The following is a 21,418-nucleotide window of genomic DNA, read 5'->3' as shown; positions in this document are numbered from 1 at the left end:
TGAGGCTCAGTCCTAGCTTCAGACGGTAAGCATTAGTTCGTCGGTAAAGGATTGCCTCGTGCTTTGCGTGTCGGTGCTGCTCTTGCTGCAAGCACCGTGGTGGCAATGGGGTTATAGTGAATCACTGTCAGGATGCTATATGCCTTCTCTAGTGGCCCTGAGAGCAGCTGCCTCAGCGGTTCAGCAGTGGCAAGCTGTGGTTTTGGTGAAACAGGCTAGAGGGAGTCACGATCCCATGAATTAGCAGTAGGCTGATATGTCACACGTGTAGCAAAGTCCGTGTTGTGGTTTCCCTGTCTTTAATTTTGGTCAGTGTTCCATTTGGTAGGCATGCACATTGTCAAGGACTTTCAAGGCTGGCTGCACTGTCCTCTTTTTCAAAGCTGTGTGCCAATTTAGTTTTCTGTATTAATGAAATCTTAACATCTAAAATTTGTAAAATATGACTTTGTGCCTGGTGAAGAACTGTAATGAATTTTGGCTATCCTTTGACACCAGAGGGACAGAATGTTCTGTGTGGAAAAAGTGAAATACCAAAGATATGATGCATTATGCATGTTTCCTGTGAAATATAGGTTAGATTTACAGTCATTATAAAATAGGCTTTTTTAACCTTAAATGTAGTGGTATTTGGAGGACTCAGGAATCATGTATAAAACTTTTTTTTAACTAAAACGTAAAGTTAAGTTTTAGTTTCTTGGTGTAATTTCAAATTGATTATGGAGGATGATGCTTTTGATTTTTCTTCCCTCCTTGTGGAAATCAGTTGTGCTGAGTATTTCCTTTGTCTGAAGTGTTTCTAGCAACACCGTATATAAAGAGGTTTATTCCATATGATAATTTGACTTTAATGCATTGGAAAATGGGAACTAACTGCTTTTAATATAGAAAGATGTTAAGTAAATCTGAAGAACCATATTGAGTATGGATGAGGATGTTCAACAATGCCAAGAAATCACTTGGTTTTCATCAGTGTATTTGGCTGTTAACTCAGTCGCTGGAAGGATAAAATCCTTTCCAAAATCTTTGTGAGCCAGGGAAGTATTATGTGCATTTACATCAAGAATTAAGACACAGGACAGGTTACTTAATTTGACAGTAGTTGTACAAGACATCTAGCCTGGCTGGTATTAGAACCAAGGTTTCTTGTGACCCAAGTGAGTGTACTCTATAGGTGACCATCCTGCCTTCCCTTTTCACATTTTTCATCTCCTCTCTCCATTACCGGCTCCTCCAAAGTACTGACACATAGAAAGATCTCTTATTTAAAAACAAAATTAATCCCATCTTTGGTTTTCCTTTACATAGAACGAAAAATAACTTGCTTAGGTAATGTGGGATGAAATTTCTACAAAAGTTTTATCTTTCAGTTTCTTGACTGACCAGTTAAGGTGGAGGCATGTTTTAGCACTCAAAATCAAAATTATTTCATATGAAGGTTGCAAAATTTTGTTTCCAGAGAATGCAGGCATGTTTCCAGGTATTTCAAGAAATGGCATGACAAGGACATAAGTAATTGATTTACTTGTCAAATGATCTGTAGCACGGTAAGAACTGTCAGAATATCTTCTGATAATTTTAAAGTCTTTTAAACTGCTTAGTTGTTCTAGTTCTGGACAACTGAAAATAGGCCTCTGGATCCAGTCACCTCAGCTCTGTATCTTGAGCTCCAGTGAGTTACTTTATGTCCCTTTTCTGTAGCTCCCTAAAATATCTTTGTGATACAGTTAATGTACAGTTTTCTAACACCCTTCAACTTCGAATCTTACAACTGCCCTACAGGCTTGCTTGGGTGGATGGTCTAAACACTTGTGACCTGAGCATTGCTCCTGATTCCTTTTAGGCACTTTAAAATTTTTCTGCAGACTGTGCGTATTCAAAATGCATGTGTAAACTCTCTTTAGATTGAGGTCACTATTTAATGGTTGTGATTTGCTTACTGCATACCTTAAAATGCAGATATTTTTATATCATTAAATAAATTTTCCAGTTTATTAATAGCATTAGGTTGAGGAGACTTAATAAAATATTTTTCCACGTAAAAACCATTTTTCTCAAAATTCTCTTAATCTATGATGTTATGACAGTTAATATGTCAACTGTCAGATTCATATATCAATATGAATTGTAGTTAACAGTTTGTAGTCAATTTATCATTTTACTGTCACGGGATTTAAAATTTTAATTTTTATTTAAATATTTGTTTTATTTAAATAAAATTTAATTATTACATTTTAATAAAAAATAATAAAATTTAAATTGGCATGTAATTTATTATATATTAACGCCTAATAAGTGAGGGTAATTCTCCATGCTAATGTTCCAGCCAAGTTAGTTAAACTATGACTCTCTTTGTTCTAAATCAATCCTGAACTCAATTCATTTTTGAAAGAAATTAAGCTGCTTTTGTTATAGCTTTCCTTTGTCTGGAATGTTCATGAGGCAGAAATTTTGCCTGTGAAATACTAATGATCAGAACATTACTTTTTTGTCTGTCTCATTTTTCCATTCGAGCTGTTTTTCTTTGAATTTGTTTGTACTGTGGGCTTCTTGCTTTTGTAGTGCTAGGCTTTAAATGTCTCCATAGCTTGGGGCTGTGGCCCAGAACTGCCATGCATGACTGAAAAAAATGTGTTTCCTAGTGTATTTTGGGTGATTGAGACACAGTTTTCCCCACTGGAGAGCAGTTGTATCCTTTAAACCCCTGCCATTTCTTAAGGATCCTGGAACCAGACTGTTTTTATCATACGTGTTATTATTGACTCCTTGGATAAAATGGCTTCAGAGCAGTGTACACGTTAAGGAAAATGTAAAAGAAAAAGTATTGTGGTCTCTTTTCAAGTACAAGTGCATTCTGGAGCCTGACGGATATGCTTGATGTTGTGATAGCTCTGTAGGTGTTCAGAAAAAAGGGTTGTATCACAGAGCATCAAGTATTTATTTTCCTTTAATCATTTCTGGGTTAAGAAATTTACTTTGTGAAAAAAAATTTTCATTATTTATATGAAGCATCTAAAGCGCCTATACTACAGAGCACTCTAGAACACTGGGACACTTGATTGACATTAAATATTGCTTTTAATTGGAGTGAAAAAGACTGCAAATTTCAGGTGTTTTAAAGAAAAATATTCCCAATTTTACACTGCTAATATGTAAATGTGGCTTCCTAATTATAAAAAGCATTTATTGTCTGTATTTGTGAATAGTATTTCTCCACATAACTCATACTCTAACAATAATAACTCGTCTACCATGCTGTAGCCAGTGTTGCTCATTTTTTTTCCAGGCATCACTTGTTAGGTTCAAACCTTCCATCCTTAAATTGAAAATAATTCTCCTGAAATCATTGAAATGCAATTCAACAGTTGAACAGTGAAACAGTTTCAAAAAATCAAAAATGCAGCTGAATGTTTGGAGGTAGTAGTTCTCTGTAACTACTTCTTGTTTTCAAAAGATGCAATTAACATCAAATGTTCATCAGTATAAGAAGGCATGTCTCAGGGTGGGTATGCATATTTAATTTATCTATGCATTTACATTTTTCATAGGGCTATTCTGGAATTATTTGTGTCATTGTAACAAATGAAACAAACAGTGCATTGGGCTTTCTTCCATCAAAGAGTAGTTGTTTCACTGATAGTTAGATAAATATTTCAAATATCAGGACTTTGTGCCTTTAACCTAGATAAAGATGGCATATGTTTCAAAACCAAGAACCCGCAAACGCAAATAAATACAAGCGTGCCCCAAACACCTCATCAAGTTTTTTGAGAAAGCAAGAGGGGAAAAAAAAATAAAAATACTTTTAATCTAGCCCCCACTGATACAGTTGAGTTATATCATTGGAGTGTTTCTTAGTAGTGTGCTGTGTTTTGGGGTTTTGTTGTAGTTTTTATTTTCCTCTATGAGGAAAGGTTTATCAGTTTGGTTGCAGAATCCTGTTCCATGCTTGCTCTGCAGTTACTGTTTGTTCCATGTACAGTGCGAAGTTTCTATGTATAGAACATACAGGTATATAAAAGTAACTCTTCTTGATGTAGATAGAACAGGATACAGTTGAAGAAAATAAGTGCAGAAAAATTAGTGAGAAAAATTTACATGGTAATAGCAGCCATGTAAAATACACTTCTGTAGTAGCATTTGACTGCTTATTATTTTCTTGAAGTGTTTGTGCTTAGTCAGAATCTCATTGGTCTCTAACAGATTAAGTGGTTGAAAGACTAGTAGAAATGTCTTTTGAAGTACTAAAATCAGTTTTACAAACAACTGCAAGTCAGTGTTTTGGTGGTGTGTTTTATAAATGTGTACAATGTAAGAATTTTCCTGAAGCAATAGTTCAGTCCTTCTTGCATTAATAGTTAAGATTGTGTGGTGCGATGTTTTTTTGGTTTATTGCCACCATAAGGATAAATGTTGAGGTTGTATTACTGTTTTTTTCAGATTGTAAAGCAAATAATAAAAGCTCAGATACGTGGGTACTTGATACAGCAACAAGAAAGGAAGAAAAAATATCAGTGGCTGGGAGAAATAAGGTGTTGCAAATATCTACTCTTAATCAACATCTGAGAATAAAGTTTGTTTAGAAATGCACTTACAAATGGCTTTGTGTAATTCGCCTGCTGCATTTTTAATGAACATTGTTGGCAGCCTTTCAACCAGCAGAGTTATTTGTATCCCAATCGAAGTAAAAGCCAGGAAGTGACCAAACTGCTGTGTTACATGGGTGACAATGATACAAGGAAAATAATGGCAGTCAATGTCTTCCTTTTTTTTTTTTAACAGTATGAGTCAGATGAACAAGAAAAAAGTGCATATCAAGAGTATGACAGTGACAGTGATGTACCTGAAGAGTTGAAAAGAGATTATGTGGATGAGCAGACAGGAGATGCCCCTGTGAAAAGGTAAGTAGACTGTGTGAATCCTTGGTCTCATTTACATGCTTTTCCTCTCAATACTCTAATTAGTTAATTTTCTGTTTAGTCTATGCTCTATGACAATGGAATAATAATCAAATAATCTTTATGCTACCTGCACAGTTAGAAAGGCTCAGCACTTAAATCTCTGGAATGGGAAGGAATGTTAAACTGCACATCATTATTGCAGAAAAACTTTAGAAAGCAAAGTTTTGAAGGAGGATAAAAGTTTTCTGAAGCAGATAGTGGAAAACTGATTAGCAAGTATTAGATGTTAAGGTTCTTCTGGAACCGCTGTTGTGCATACTTATCATTTCTATTGTGTCAAAAGCAGTTGTTTGCAGACAAATGATTTGAGGCTTGGGCTTCTGCTTTTGCAGAACACCAATAAACTTTTACAGATCAAAAAAAACCCCTAAATTCTTCCATAGCTTGAAGGCAAGTAATTTTGAATTTTAAATTCTCTTTTTCTTTAACAATATGTATATGTGTGTGTGTGTGTATACACACACACACACAGATACACACATAGGTATATATGAATATACATATTCTATTTTGATGAATATATATAAAAATATATATATTCGTATAAACTAAAGCCAACTCTGTAGCCTTTAAAAGGATCTGAAATACAAATTTCTGTCTAGGACACTGTACTGCTTAGATGTATGTCCATTCAGGCTTTGTGAAGCAGGCTAACATTTGTATGTAGAAGACTGCAGAAGTAGAAAGCCATCACTTGGGTCAAAGCAGAGGAATTTAAAATTTTTTTTTACAAAATATTTCTTTAGGATAAAATATCGTTAGCATGATTTCATAAGATACATCACATAAACTACTTCATTTCAAAGAAGTGATGGAAATACTGATTAAAATGACTTAATTAAAACAAACCACAGTCACTGTCCATAGCTTTGTGCTGTGAAATTGAAGCATTCTGAATTTTTGGAAGAATATAATTTTGCAGAAGCTGGCGGAAGGTTTCTCTTATAGAATCATCAAATATCTCAAGCTGGAAGGGACCCATAAGGGTCATTGAGTCCAGCTCCATGCTTCTTGCAGGACTACACCTTATTAAAAAAATTAATGTTTTCTTAGTTTTATCTTCCTCAAAATTGTTACCATCTCCAAGTAGTCATTTTCAGCTGTAGCTTACTAGTCTGCCCCTGTTTTGTTGTGGCTTGAATTGTTTTCCTTTTCTTTACTTAATAAATTAAGTTGAGTCAGAGTGGTTAAAATGATTGCAGAGGCCAGACAGAGGCCTGCAGAACTCAAGCATTGGAATAGAACTCAGAAGCTCCTTTCTCTAGCACAATTTTGTGTAAATTAGACCAGGCTTCTCTCTTTAAATATTAGATTCCTAGCCCAGTTATGCTTTGGCATAAATAAAATTCTGCACTGGAAGACATACTGTCATGGGAAAGAAGCAGAGAGGAAGGATTTCTTTTCTACTAAATTTTATTTGTATGTCTTTAAATATAATAGGCAGTGACGTCTGGTATATTTTGTTTTGTTTAAAGTGTTTCTCGAGAAACTCTGAGGAGCAGAAAGAGATCGGATTATAACCTCAATAAAGTGAATGCACCTATCCTAACAAACACTACGCTGAACGTAATAAGACTTGTTGGTACGTAGAACAATTGTAGTATTTTGTATGTGTTTTTTACTTTAATGCAAGCCTATGGATTATAGCATATATGTTAAATGGATTTTAAGGCTTTTAAAAATAAACCTACCTGGGTTCTATTTCCACTCTTCAAAAATGTTAATAAAATATAAATAAAGCACTAAGCAAAAATTTGTTTTAATCAAATAGAGAAATTTGGTCATATCTTGTAAGTTACTTTTACTTTGAAAATTAATCTGCAGGCTTATGTTGATTTTAACCAATAATTGTGGATTATTTCTCTAAAAGATTGAATGTGTAAAAATAGTGGAGATAAACCATTAATCTGTTTCTTTTCTATGTTGCTAATATGTCTGGGTGGATTAAATGCTTCATTTTAAAGTAGTATAGTTAAAAAAGTAAGAACTTAAAGATTGGGGTTTTTTGCCTTTTCGTTACTCAAATTCTCACATCCAGAATAACTATTTTTACTACATGGTAGACAACTAGAAGAAAAGTGCCCTCCCATACTGGTAATTTCAGTAATTGGAATGGATCCTAGTAGTCCCCAGAGAGTTTGGGGAATCTTTGACCTTGGTGGTGATAGAGACATGACTGGGCAAGCCCATGAGCAGCCTCATCTCCTTAGACCTGCTCTAAGCAAGAGGTTGTACTAGGTGACATCTAGAGGTCCTTTCTAGTCAAAAGTTCTCTATGAAAACACTACCCTCCAATTCTAGGTGTAATGGGATTGATTTTCTGTGATTGTGACATCCATTTGATTTTCTAGATACTTGTATGACAGTAATTTTCTGCTACTGACTTTAGTTTTATTTCTAGAGAAGGAGAAGTAGTTACCTAAATTTATCCGATTAGGCAGAAGGGAGAGGAATTCTGTGTGTGTTACGTTAATTAAGTTTGTCTTCAATGTTTATGTGATTGGAAATTATTGTGGTACTTCAGAGCAAGCTGTTCTTAAAAAACACTGCTCTGACACATGGTTAGTACCTTTTGCTGTCTTAGAGGGCAGTTTAAATCAGAAATTAATTTTCTAAACTTTTTTACAGCTTTTTTCCCTCTAGGAGCATCTAAAAATATAGACCTGAATTAAGCACTGAGATTATTCTGTCATAAAATTTCTGATACTGATCTGTGAGTTAGGTTGGAGAGAGATGTTTGCTACCTTTTTGTATAAGGTTTTGTTCTAAGAAAATTTAAGACCGAATCTAGAAATCACACGTGGCCCTTTCATGCAAACCACTTGGTCGTCCCCCAGCCTCTACCCCTGCCCCCCTGCCCTAACAGTGTATGATTAGGTGGAGCTGTAATTCTAGTTTTCCAGTTTTACATATGGAGTCTTTTTATTTGTGGACTCTGGCCATAACTCCAAACTTAAACATTATTTTCAAAGCTCATATATGTGCTTTTATCCCCTTCCGGAATTACATTTATTATTCATTTTTTCTGCTATTGGGATTGTTTCATATTGTTTCTGTAATGAGTGATAATAGCATTATTTAGAACATGGAATTGGAAAGTGACCTCCTGCAGCCCCTGCTACAGGAAGATGTGGCACTTTAGTACTGCCTCTAAATATGCCTGTTTTGAGCTCCAGCTTAAACATACTTCTGTTTTGTTCCCACCACACTATCTAATAGGAATTCTATTCCATAAGCCTTATCAACCTAATAGTAAAAATAAATAAATAAATAAAATTATCCACCTGTTTTTACTCTTCTCTTTAACAGATCGTCTTGTTCTTTCATGCATACTGCTCTGCTGTTTTTACAGAAAGCAATCCTATTTATTCTCAGTCTTTGGTTTGCTAAATGAAATGTGCCAAGCTTTTTAGTATCCTCTGTATTTATCTGCCAGAAGCTCAAGTCCCCTACTTTCTTACCAGTTCTTTTTCTGCTTTTGTTATAGACTTACCAAAATCTTGTGCAATACTTTGGATGAGATCTCACTGCATTGTGTCACTGTTGTATCACACATCTTGGGCACAGGTTGCCTCCCTTTTGCACCTCTTTGGATTTCTCACAGCTTCCTTGTACTGGCAGCTCAGTCCATCTGTAATGAGCTTGTACTGCCAGCAGGTCCTTCACTTTCCCAGTTTTTTCCAAGGGATAAGCTGCTAGTTTATAGACGCATGTTTTCAATTAATTGGTCCCCAAATGCATGGCTTTACATTTTGTACTACTGAATTTCATCCAATTGTTATTACAGCAGTCATCAAAGTCCTTCAGTTCCTCCTGTACATTATGTCAAACCTTTTCTGTTTGGTGGTGCCTCCTTATGTTTTTCCATTATCAAGCTTTTATTTTTGTGCCATTTCGAGTCATTCATGAAAATACAAAAGAGGTCAGTTGCTGGGAACTCCACTAGTTCCTTTTCGAGATACCTCCCTTTTCAACACCCTCCATTCTGTCTTCTCTTTAATTTACTAATTTAAAATTTTCTTTTTAATTTTACTAATAAAAATTTAATTTTTACTTAGTAATTTAAAAAATTCTAACTTCACTTGTTTACTGTGCAATATTATTAAATTAATACTTTCACTGAATCCCAGATAGGTGAAATGTACTGTGTCCTTTGTCTAGAAAATCACGTAGGTTCCCTAACAAGAGTATATATCTTAGTCTGGTATAGTTTACTTCTGGTATATCCATGATTAGTAGTTTTATCTTAATTTTTGCGCTGCATTTCTGCTTCTTTCACTTCCATACTTTCTTCGAAACTTGACCTGCAGTCCTGCATGCTATAAATTAAAGCAGTGGATCAATAGTTGCTTGAATTACTGTTTTCCCTCTACCTGAATGTATTTTTATTTGCTGGTTTTCAGTTGTAGCAGTACAACCCATGTCTTGACTGCTTATTGCACATGCAGGTTATTACACTGATTACGAGACTGTTGATTTCACGACCATATTTTGTTATGTCCTGATTCCTTTGCTCCTGTAGTTTGACTGTTTTAATTTCTTCTCCAGCTCATTCTCAGTGTGGTTGAAAGTGGCTAGTTCAGTTCTATTGGTCACTCTGTTCCCCTTCTCCTCACTTTTCTCACTGTCAGTATATTGCCCTCAATGAAAACCAAGACAAACTATTCATTCTTGCTTTCGAGCTGTCTTGTATGTCTCAATATCTGTTCTGTCACATCCCCCTGGTTCGGTTTGCTTTTGTTAGTCTTCCATAATTGGAAAACTCCTGATTTTTACTATCTTTGGAAAATTTAGTTTTGCAAGACTTTCGGTACTTCTAGCTCTTAATGTAACTTCCTGAGCAAATAAGTATGGTTTTCCTCTTTGTCCTTGTCCTAGTCATTCTTTATTTCCAGTTTCTTTGCAGTTTCTCATGTTTCTATATTGCAGTGACCCTGCCTCGTTTTACCTTAATTTGTATCTTCTTTGAGGAATACCTACCGTTCGATATCATAAGTGAAACAGGTGGTTTTTTTTTCCCACTGTGTTTTTATTAGTGTATTACACTTCTACCACAGAAGCTGAAAATGCCTTCATCTTTTGTCATGACTTTTGGCCTTAGCACACAAATGTTTGATTCACTTCTTCCAGGCACAGGGGTGTCAGACATATTTCTTTAACTAAGGGTCAATGACTACAGAAGAAATAAATAAGATACCACTATTTAGCCAGACTATTTGATTTATTAGCTTTTCTACCCTTCACAATGCCTCTTGTCTTCTGAATCATCCTTATTAAATGTGAAGATAAGCATGTTGTTGCTTGGCCGATTTGGCTGGGTGTGATGCTAGGTTGTAGGAGATCCAGGTACTATCCACTCCCCTGTGTTTTCCCACTGCAGACAGGAACGCTGTGGAGTGTGCCCATCTTTTAACAAGAGTCTGCTGATGCCATAGAAGGCTCCAGTTTGTCTTGCACTGTCTCAGATTTTTGGTAGGAAAATGCCACAGAACGTCACAGTAATTTCAAGGAGTACAACCGAGATGGTTGTCTAGGATCCTTCCATTATCAATGGAGAACTGTAGGTAACTCCAGACAGTGATAGCGTTTGGCTGTCCTGGATGTCTTTGCCTGCGTGTCATTGCATAGATCTCTTAGACTTGCCTTCTGGAGCTGCTTATCGACTGCACAGGAGATCTAGGCAACCAGTGTTGGTCAAAGTGAACTCTATATGCAACACCAGTGGCGTGGCACCTAAGAAAATAAGCAGGGGCCTAACACAGAACAGGGGACAGTATACATATGTCCTGTCTGCAGAAAGCCTGTACTCTGTGTTCTTTCCCTTGAAAATAAAGCTCAGTTTTAAGAGACATTTGTTTGGTGGCATTAACGTGAGTGGGTTTTGTCCCTGCTACATTTTGCTCCTGCTGTTCTGGCCTCCTATATGTTGCATCAGCATGACTTTTGGTAGATCTAGATCAGCTCCCTGATATTAGTTAAAAACAAATAATAAAGGAAGCTAGGTTTAAAAAAGAGAGTCTGGAGTGAGGCGAAGATGCAGATTTAAATTTCCAATCAAGTAACAGAAATTGTTCCCTCACTTTTTAGGAATTTATGCAAGCTGGTAGTACTCACTGAATGAGCATAACAGTGTTCATAACCTGTTTTGATTCTGTGTGCTGTATGCTTTGTATGAGGGCTAGGTGAATAAAATGTAACTTAACATTTATAAACTACATAAATGAGTTGCTGTGTATAACTGAACTAGGGGCTGCTGTAACTTTTTTTATCTTAAATTTTGCATGAACAGTTCAATTTATCTGGTTTTCCCTCTAGTTAATAAGCCAAGTAATTCTCTGTTTCCAGTGTAAAGTAACCATTAGATTAATTTATAAGGGTATTTTTTTCCTATCAAGCCATTGCATGTTGACTTAAAATGAAAAGGAAGAATGAACCTGTATTAAATCTGTATGGAATATTTTGACCTAGGTCAACAAGAATAATTAGTGAACATACCATTGTGTATATTGATTGGGTTACTTCTTATTTTAATTAGTAGCTTTCTGACTTAAGAAATAGTATCATGGGTATTTCTTATGTTGGGTTTTTTTGATGCCTTTTTTGGCCTGATTTGCTGTGAATGCTTTTTGGGAAGAAACTGTTAGATTTTGCTTGCTTTAAAACCCATTAACTTTTTAAGAAAATAATAATAATGATGATGACAATTATCAGGGCAGAAATCTTGTAGCTGAGGTGAGTGATTGGTCACATAGCATAGAACCTCATGAGACTTAAAAAACCCTAAATCATAGAGTCTTCTAAAATTATGTAATTACAATGAGCTTTTCACTTTTTCCTTCAAAGTGGAAATATGTTCCTAGTGTATGTTGTAGGAAGCTGCATGTTTGGAATTGTGAGACTCCATAGGAAATTGTTTTACTAATGACCACAGATACACTAAAACTCAAATATATGTTATTCAGGAGGTTGTGTATTTATTTATTTTTTTGGGTTTTGCTATCAGTTTTATATAGATTAGTCTGAGAGAGTGCTCTCTACTTACTGTCTTTGAAAATAAAAGAAGTGCTGTAAGTAATACTTCAAAAGAAACCTGGCAAATGTTCAGCAGTTCTAGCTATTAACAGGGAGCCTCTAGAATGTCACGCTACTTTGAGTTGCTGAAATTAAGTGGTGTTTCGAGTGTTTCTGGAAGTTGCTAGCACAGTGTGGATTTGGGCTGCTAGTGCTGTTTGGAAATGTCATGTAGGCCTTTTTCACCCAAAATAGGAACTTCAGTGCAACTAGGTAACAATGTATAGAAATTAAAAGTTGGCATAATGTTAGAGAAAGCAACTAGGAGGAAATGTTCTTGGAATACTTGTTGTGTCAAGATGCTGAGTGATGTAGTAATAGAGAAATGTTCTTGGCTTCAGAAGATTTTTATAGGGACAGTACTTGGGCAGTGTACAGTATATAGCCCTTTGGAAAAGCATAAGGTACTGCCCAAGAGATTACCTTGAATATTCATGCCAGCTGCACAGATACTTGGAAATCTAACTGTCCAGGATGTGACACATCACCCTGATATTATATATGGGTTACAGGCAAGTTTAAAAATGTGTTTATCACAGAGTAAGTGGAAAAGAATCAGCCTGTGGCAATACAGAATGTTCAGATAGCACATACAAAGGTGGCAGCTGCTTTGGTTAGGGTGCCATCCTTTTCCAAATGTCTGAAAATTTCCACATTGGGTTGTGCTGGAATTGGCTGCATTTGATTTCCCTTTTGGAAGACAGAATTTTTAAAATCTGCTTTTCAATTTGTTCATAATGCTGTGGTTCAAAACATTAATAAGTAAGCACAGAATTAACAGTTGGGCTAAACTGCCAAATACTAAGTATTGCAACCTGTGTCAAATCTGAAAAATAACAAAATACATGCTTGTGTGTGTTAGCAAACTGGGACACAGATGGACAGTATTCAAACAGGGAGTCTAAGCTAGGTAGAAACCTGGAAGGTAGCAATGTCACGTTATTAGTTTCACAATAGTGCTATATTATCTTACCAGGTATGTAGTTGTATCAAATTAATGTTATCTTTACTGACCTACACAAGTCATTGCTTAAAAAAAATAATAAAATCAAATAACTCCACGTGATACTAAATGCTAATTTTATTTGTTACTCAATTTCTTTCCCTGAAACAACATTTCTGTATCTCTATTGATAGTAAATTACTTTGCTGGGCACACCATTAACTTGAAAAATAGTGTTGTTGACTACAGGGAAAAAAAATATTTTAGCACCCTTATGCAATTTTTTCCAACCTGTCACATCAAAACATGTCTGGAATATGACAATTTGTTAAATGATCCGCTGTATCCTGTATGCTGGGTGGACTACATTTATATTTTGGTTTAAAAATTGCTGTCTGTTACTATAATAACCCAAAGCTTATTATATATTCTTTAGTTTTTAAGATACTAATAGGGCAAGTGGTACATCGTTTTTGAGCTAGCCAGCAGGAAATGTAGGAAATATCAGGGTTTTCATTAAGTATGCTGCTTGTATGACCCTATGAAAAGAGCCATGCCTTATACTGAATACAAAATAACTAAAAACTATAGGCCCTGTGAACTAGACTTGTAGGGAAAAATTTCTTTCTGAGTTAAATCCAGTTTGACTCGGATAACATAGATGAAGGTCCTGAGGTTTGTTTGGTTTTTGTTTGTTGGGCGTTTTTTTTCCTTTTTCCCCAAGTTAAATGTGCAACCACAGAGAACAGTAAGGAAGAGAAGGAATTATTCTTCTCTCTGGAGTGCCAGGGTCCTGGTACCCTCCTTTTCTGTCAGTCTGTCCCTCTAGAAACATTTCAAACATAAGTCTTAAAACTATTCGGGTTTCTTACCCCAGGATAAAAAGGAAGGAGAGCCAGAAATGCTATGTCACTGATGTGAATCACATTATTCCTACAGTTGTTAGGTAAAATCTGGTCTTGGGCATATAATTTTTATACTGTGCTTTTCTATTGTTTTGAAAATATCCGTATGTGCATATATAAACACACACTAATGCATAAAATCTTCATTGGCTGTATATATCTCTTATTGGAGACTGCTTTAGGAGATTTTTATTTTTTTGGCTAAATCAAGCTGAAACTTGTAGAGGATTCAGAAAGTTGTGTATTTTGAATTTGGTACCAGAAGGCCAAGAACGGTTCAAGACATTTTGATATGGATTAATATCCACATTTGGAGGAGTCTGGAGGCATTTGTGGTGTCTTAGTCATCATATTTAGCTTTGGTTTTAAACCTCCTAGTTTCTAAAATATTACTAAGTTGTTCTTAATCAATATTCAGGGCTAAATAATAAACTTTGTAAAGCTGGTTTTGAATTTGTCAAACTCAGCACTGTCTTTGTAGCGCTTGTGCTGAGGAAACTGATCTTGTGTTTCATTTTTAAGGGAAGTACATGCAGATGATGAATATTCTGAAACCAATTGCATTTGATGTGATCCACTTCATGTCCCAGCTCTTCGATTATTATCTGTATGCAGTCTATACATTTTTTGGCCGAAATGACACGGTAGGTAGAAACATTATTCATTTCCAGTTATCACTGTGTATGCAGAATGAGAATAGAGAAGAGAGAAGAGACTTCTACTTAAAATACTACCTAATATGTACTTCCCCCAAAAAATTAGTGGCAACAGAATGAATTTGAATGCAGGAGTAAGAAAAAGCTGATTAGATCAGCAATAAAGGGAATAAGTACTGGGAGCACCATTATCGCTGGGACATGAATCCTATTATGTTTTGAATAGATTCTGTAATCTTTTCCAGCAGTATTTTGAAAGGGAGGTAAGATAGCGTGAAATACCTAAAAGTAGTGGCAGAAAGTGGGGCGCAAAGGAGCAGTCTGCAGAAAGAGGGTGGTGGTTTGGAGCCTGGAGAGTCTCAGGTGATTGAATTTTCCTACATGTATTTCTCTGACTTGAATAAGAATAGCAAAAGGAAGAGGAGAAGGGAACCATGAAAGTTAAGCAGTAGCTTAGATTTAAGAGGTTTGAAATACAGATCTATTCTGTATTTCAGATCTAGTTTCAGATCTAGTATTCTTCTGTCCAATTAATTGCATTAATGAAAACAAGTTTGAGGTTTTTTGTGAGTGATCTTGTAGTTGAAGTAAATGCTTGTTGGCAGTGTCTGTACATATCAAGACAATTCTGTTGAAAGTTGATCTGAAGCATTTATGAAAAGCTGCATGTAAAAACAATTTTCTCCTCTCTTGGCCCCTAAATTACTCCACAAGTAATAATATCATGGGGTTCCAAATTCATCATCATCTGTTGGCAAATTGTGACGGATTTTCAGACTCAGCATATGGTTCTAAATGGTTTTGAGCTGTTCTCTTTGGCAGAACAAACATATTTGCAATTTGTTTGTGTTTAGAAGATGGGTGGTGTTTCTTTTGTTTGTTTGTTAAGACAATTGATTTCCATTGACTTAGTCAGCTGCTGTGGTACTCACATTGTGTTGCATTTATTTTTATGGTTTTTGCATCTCTCATTTTATGTTTTTAAAGCCCATACCGAGTTCCTCTCTCTCTACTTCTAACAGAGAACAGCACAGTGCTAGGCAGGTAAACATTATAGTAGATGGGTGGTAAAATTGTGATGTTTTTGTAGAGTGCCTAATTTTTGTTTTGACAGATGATTTTCCATAGGAAACATAATGCTTACAAAGGGTCTATGAATGTAATAAACCCTCTTGTAATGCTGCTTGAATGTCCTCACTCCCCGTAGTGGTCATAAACCTTTAGAAAGTAGAGATGGGTTGTGGTATGTGATTTTATTTTTATTTACAAAATAGCATCAAATGGGATTCTTAAAAAAATTCTGGTAATATAACTTCCTTAAATGGTTGAAATTCTTTGTGAATATTGTGCTTGTGTTGTATGCTGCGTTAGTATGCACGTAAAGAGAGCAATTAATTGTACAGAGTTCAGTGAAAACTAAGGATTTAAAATACACATGTCAAGTTCTGTGTCAGGTCCTGATGCTAAGTCATTGCTCTTTCCGGACCTCTGTAGAATGATTATCCTATGTCATCAGTATTTGGCTTTCTTCACTGCCAAAAGTTGCACACCATTTTAGTAAGAATTGCTCTTTGAAAACCTTTTTAATTTGTGGGATGCAAGTTAAGGCTGCCTTTTCTCCTTATCTCGAATTGTGGAGCAACCTAACATGAAGTTAAAAGAATTGCCTATGTTTAGTATCTGCTCACTCAAGTGTAAGACATTCATGAACATGTCACATGGCACTCTTCCTCAGCAGAATAAATTTGAGGTGGTTTAATATTTTTTTTCATAAGACATAATTTGTAAACCAATGACCATTTTAATGGAAAACTCTTTTTTTAAGTGTAAGGGGTTATGTAGAATCGGTGATGAGTAAAATCATTCTGTAAATTGTCTAATGTGGCTTACTAGCCTTACTAGGTCATCAATTTGTGGGATTTAATTGTCTACTATTTTGCAAGCAAAGCAGTTGTACTGATGAGTGACATGCTCAGTGTGAAGTCATGTGGAAGAGTGCTGAAAGCAATCTTTTTGGGGTTTTGTTTGTTTGTTCAGTTTTTCCCTCCCCTTATACATATGGATGCTCAATTCTGACTTCAGTCTGTAACTGGTTGCCTGATAAATCTGAAGTTCTTGATATGCTGTGTTTCATGGGAATTTAACTTTGTTTTTACATTCCTTTTCATTCAGTATGTTTCAAATGTGAAATTTGTCATTTTTAAACAAAGAAATATATCATTACAGAATAAGTGAGTGAAAGTTACTGGTAGCTATTGAAAGTAATTGAAAGGCAGAAAGAGAAAGAATTAATGGCACATTGTGTGCTGTGTAGTTTTGATGGTGCAGGTGCAAGTTTCTTAAAATTAATGGCTGAAACTTGCAAATACACTTTTAAATATATGTATGTGTACACTTTTTTTTTTCCTTTAAGCAGGCTTTTTTTCTGTTTGTTCTTAACTAACAGGAAGAACAGCCAGTCTTAGTTTTGCAGTCCTTATGGCCATATCTTGAAAAACTACTGTATGAAGTTAAGGAGGAAAAAAAAGATAATTTGGAAAATTAAGGATGTGTTTCTTAAAGGGAAAAAAGGTTGTGGGTTTTTTTTTTTTCTACCCATATACCTGCAAAATGAAAGGCAGTTCAGAACTGATATTTCTACAGTAAAAATGTGAAGAAAAATACTAAATAATTATTGTAAAAAATCTTACTTCATCTGTGGAAAAACAAAGGAGTGAACACTTCTATCACACATGGACTCTAGGATAGTGATCTATGTCTCCCAGATCAGATTCTAGATTCCAACAGAGTGTACTTCCAGTGGGAATTCAGTCAGATGTAAATTTTCATTGAATATATAGGAGGTTTGGGGCAGATAGACAACATCTTAAGTCAGAAACATTAGATGCGCTAAATGGGGACCTAAATTATACTGGTTTGTATTTAAAAGGAGCAAAGATGACATGAACTTCTAACAGTTCCTTCCCTGATTTAGTGCACTGAAAGGCAGTTTCTATATATAGAAAAATATATATCTCTATATTGTCAATATATAATATAGACTTATATATCATCTATATTATATATATTATATCATATATTATCTATATATAGTCTAATAATACAGTATGCAACAGTGCTTTAAATATTGTTCAGTGAATTGCCTTTTGGTGCGAATCACATACCAGAATTGTGTTCAAATACTTCCAGGCTCCTGACATAAATGTGAGCCTCTTAGCTGTCACATTTCCACTTCCTTTGTTGTGTTGGTTTGTTCTTTGTTTTTTTTTATTTAAAAGTAGAAGATAAGTAGCTATAATAATTATGCATGTTCCATCAGAGCCTCAGCTGGTATAATGCATTGCATTTGCCAGGAAATCAGTGTAGCTATATTGATTTATCCCAGTTAAACATCTGCTCCATAATACTTCTTGAGCGATGAACGTGAAGATGGCACATTTCTCAGCTAGATCTTTATAAGCATTAAATAATAATGACTTTTATAAAAATCAATGGATAGAATTTTACATATGCAAGTTAGATATTTAATAAGGAATTACAAGAAATTTTGTAGCTTGAGAGAGAAGTCAAGACAATTTGACTTGGATGTGGTGTGCATGCAAGTCTTAATGGGGGCATCGTGGTGCGCCATTCTGGGCACATCACCCAAATGAGAAAGTCTAGTCTTGCACCCAAATACAGTATTGTAACAATAAAGGATACTGGTTGTTTGTTGGTGCAAATGGTAAGCTGTCATCTTCATGAAAGGTACTTGGATCTCTATTCACACTGGTGCAGTGTTGAGTGCCATCACCTCTGTTGATTTTCTTTTCACTTTGTAGGGTTGTGAATTGTAGCTCTTGTTTACAAACTGAAGTTTTGCTGTATCACTGTAAAGTTTAAACCGATGAATTTTCCTTTCCCAGCTTAAATAGACTGTATTTCTTCCAGTTTGAATCGACAGGACTGGGCCTCAGTAGCAGCAGATTGCGCACCACACTGAACAGAATCCAGGAGAGTCTGATTGATCTGGTAAGTACCTGGATTTTGTTAATGCTCAGTGTAATAGAGGTGGTGTAAGAAATTTAGGAATTGTATTTCATTGTGGCTTTCAGATTTTTATCTCTTTGTATTCAGTGTCTGTAATGACAAAGACTTAGTTTTGTGGCGTATCATGATGTAGGTATCATCGTTTATAAAAAAGACCTCAAAACCAACACAATAGATGACTAATTTTTCTTCAGTAAAATAGCAAAACATTAAGCCATCCTGAAGATCACTCACCTTACAAGACAATACAAGTAGTATACTAAATCCTTTGTTAAGTTATTTCTGAATTGTGGGGAAATTTCCCTGACCTATTTTATAGATTATATCCTGTTGGTCACTTCATGAGGTATTTTTCAAAATGTGAAAAGTAAATATAGTGTGAGTGTCAAACTGGTAATCGATTATTGTCCTTCATATCACATAACAAAGGGTAAACAGGAGATTACAAATAGATTTTGTGGATTCAACTGAGCAGGAGAGTTTATAAAAAAATACTGCTAAGAACTACACAAAAAATGGAAATTTTAAATTCTTTCTTTCCACCTAACTATAAAACCCTTGAGACACTATGAAGAAATGTCCTAAGAGTATCATAAATAGCTTGTATAGTAGTTAATACCATGGATGCTGCAGGAAGGATATATTTTCTAAGGCTTCTACCTTAGAAAGAAGACAGATGTTCTACTCTGACTTTCACGAGGATTTGGCACTCCACATTATTGTACTTCATGCCTTTTTTAATTATTTGAAGTACTATACCAAATCCTAAGCTGTTTGAGAGAACCTTCTTAGAGGATTTGGAGCCATTTCTTATAGAGTCAGTAGAGGGAGCATAAGACACTAATAACAATAACCCCAGGCGGCTTTTAATAAAACAGGAAAAGAAAGGCTACTCATTTTGATACTCACCTCAAAGGCAGTGTATTCAGACAGAAAAATTAATTCTAGGAAGATGTTGCAAATGAATCAGTTAAAGATTATGGAAAATGGCAAGCTACAGTGGGAATTTTTTAAACTTACTTTTTAGTCACTGTTCCTCACAGTGCTTTACAGCCTTGAATTTTTTTATCAGTCAAATTAATTTTAAAACAATAATTCCTAGGAGTAAATTGGAAAAATAACAACACTTCTTCTTCCTCAGTCATTTAACAGTGTTGTTACAGATCATGTGTCAATTGAAATTAATAGCAGTGTTCCATGCAAGATTTGAAAGGAGGAAGAAATCTTAGCTGACTGCTATTAACTTAAAGGCATTCTGTGAATTTTATTAGTATCTTGTGAACTATGCTGGTCCCATACTATGAATGGAAATTTTTCGATTTTTTTTCTTACCCAGAAGACTTTGATTCATGAGGATTTTGATTGTTTGCTTATTTCTAAGAGTTTGTGAAAGTCGAGATAAACTTTACTGTGTCAAATGGGTATTTTTCATGATTGTATGGACTGTTTTGGACTACTCTCAAAATTCTCCTCTCATCTTAGATTATTCTAAATTACTTTCTGAAAACATTCATGTTTGTGTTGTGTCGCTCAGTCTCATGCCCTGTTGGGAATTTTGGGTTTTTTGCATTGTCTTCTATACATGGTATCTTTATTAAGGGCTATCATTTCTGTTACGTTTCAGTTCCTGATGGCAGCATCTTTTAATGTTTTATTTTTGTAGAGATTGTCTGAATCTGATAGTTCTGAATCTATGACTAAGGCTGTGCCGGAATTGCATGTAGATCAGAACAGTTCCTTTAAACTGTCAGTGCTTGTGAAGGTTGAGCTCTCTGATCTATGTCAAGACTCCTTAGTAATTTAGACTGGATTATTCCTAGCTTTTCTCTTGGACTTTGTCCATTCCTTTTTTGGGATACCAAGTTGATGAAGGCCTATTACTCATTGTCAGGAGTTAGAGGAATAATTGAAGGATTTAAAGGCCATCTCCTCCAGCTTTTTGTAGACGTTCTGTAGTTTCTGTTTGGGATTGAATTAGTGCTGTCTAGTTTATACCAGACAACTTTTCAGGATGCTACTTTTATTATTATTCAGCTGAATTTTAAGCTTCCTTTGTGAAGTAAAAAGGAAAGTGGAAGGGGAATTCCACTTCTGGCAAGGTAAAGTTGAGCTGCACTTAACATTCTTTCTCGCATCTTTGTAGCATCTTCAGTATGAAGAGTATGGAGGTCGCTTGGAGGCGTTTCCTGTAGCTTCTTATGGAGTTGCTCTATTCTAAGTTTATTGCAGTGCAAGAAATGTCTGCCTCTCTAACATATACTTTACTTGCAGTATACTAATCGTACTTGAGAGAGAAGTTCAGTCTTGGTTTTCATTTGGACCACTGAGACACAAAGAGTTGAGTTTCTGACTCATGGCCACTGAGCCAAAGGGCTGCAGTTATTTAAAGCGCTTCCTCTCCTCTTCCCTGCATCCCTCCTCATGTATCGCATACCCCCTGCTTCTGCTGGATGGTCCTTGTTCCCTCTGAGCAGTACTTAGCTATAGCTGAATCACTTCTCTGCTGTTTTGCAATCTAATACTTCATAGCAAAGCCAACTGTACTTCATAAACCGCAGCAAATCCACCTGCAGTTTAGATTAATGTTTTAGGCTGTGAACACGAAATAGCTGAGATAGGAACATGTGTTCAGTTGTGTTAACTTCACTGCAGGGCAATGATGTGACACCTCAGCTGGGATACCTATTATTCAACGTCTGTATGCTGCCCAAAAACGTATATAATAAAAGTAATTATTCTAAACAAAAAAGCTCCAAATAATAAAGAACCACCAAACCTGACCACTTCAGCTGGAAGTAAATGTGCCCTTGCTCCTTGTATTTATGACACAAAACTGTATTTGTAATTTGCATT

The 21,418-nt window shown here is 35.5% G+C and overlaps 1 protein-coding gene across 2 annotated transcripts in view; it reads left to right on the top strand.

Annotated features, from left to right (window-relative positions):
- VPS50 (VPS50 subunit of EARP/GARPII complex) overlaps window positions 1-21,418 on the top strand; it is a 93,388-nt gene that overhangs the window by 53,618 nt on the left and 18,352 nt on the right. Inside the window, exons 19-23 of one of the 2 annotated variants that reach the window (XM_040590686.1) lie at window positions 4,783-4,901; window positions 6,437-6,543; window positions 14,403-14,524; window positions 15,524-15,580; window positions 18,467-18,547. In XM_040590686.1, coding sequence (XP_040446620.1) covers window positions 4,783-4,901; window positions 6,437-6,543; window positions 14,403-14,524; window positions 15,524-15,580; window positions 18,467-18,547 — 486 coding nt within the window. The remainder of the gene's footprint in view (window positions 1-4,782; window positions 4,902-6,436; window positions 6,544-14,402; window positions 14,525-15,523; window positions 15,581-18,466; window positions 18,548-21,418) is intronic. The other variant, XM_040590687.1, reaches the window with a different exon arrangement.

This window comes from Falco naumanni, chromosome 4 (genome assembly GCF_017639655.2).
Source record: "Falco naumanni isolate bFalNau1 chromosome 4, bFalNau1.pat, whole genome shotgun sequence".
Taxonomy (NCBI): domain Eukaryota; kingdom Metazoa; phylum Chordata; class Aves; order Falconiformes; family Falconidae; genus Falco; species Falco naumanni.
Note: the sequence above shows the minus strand (reverse complement) of the source record. Positions and strands in the feature narration are given on the sequence as shown.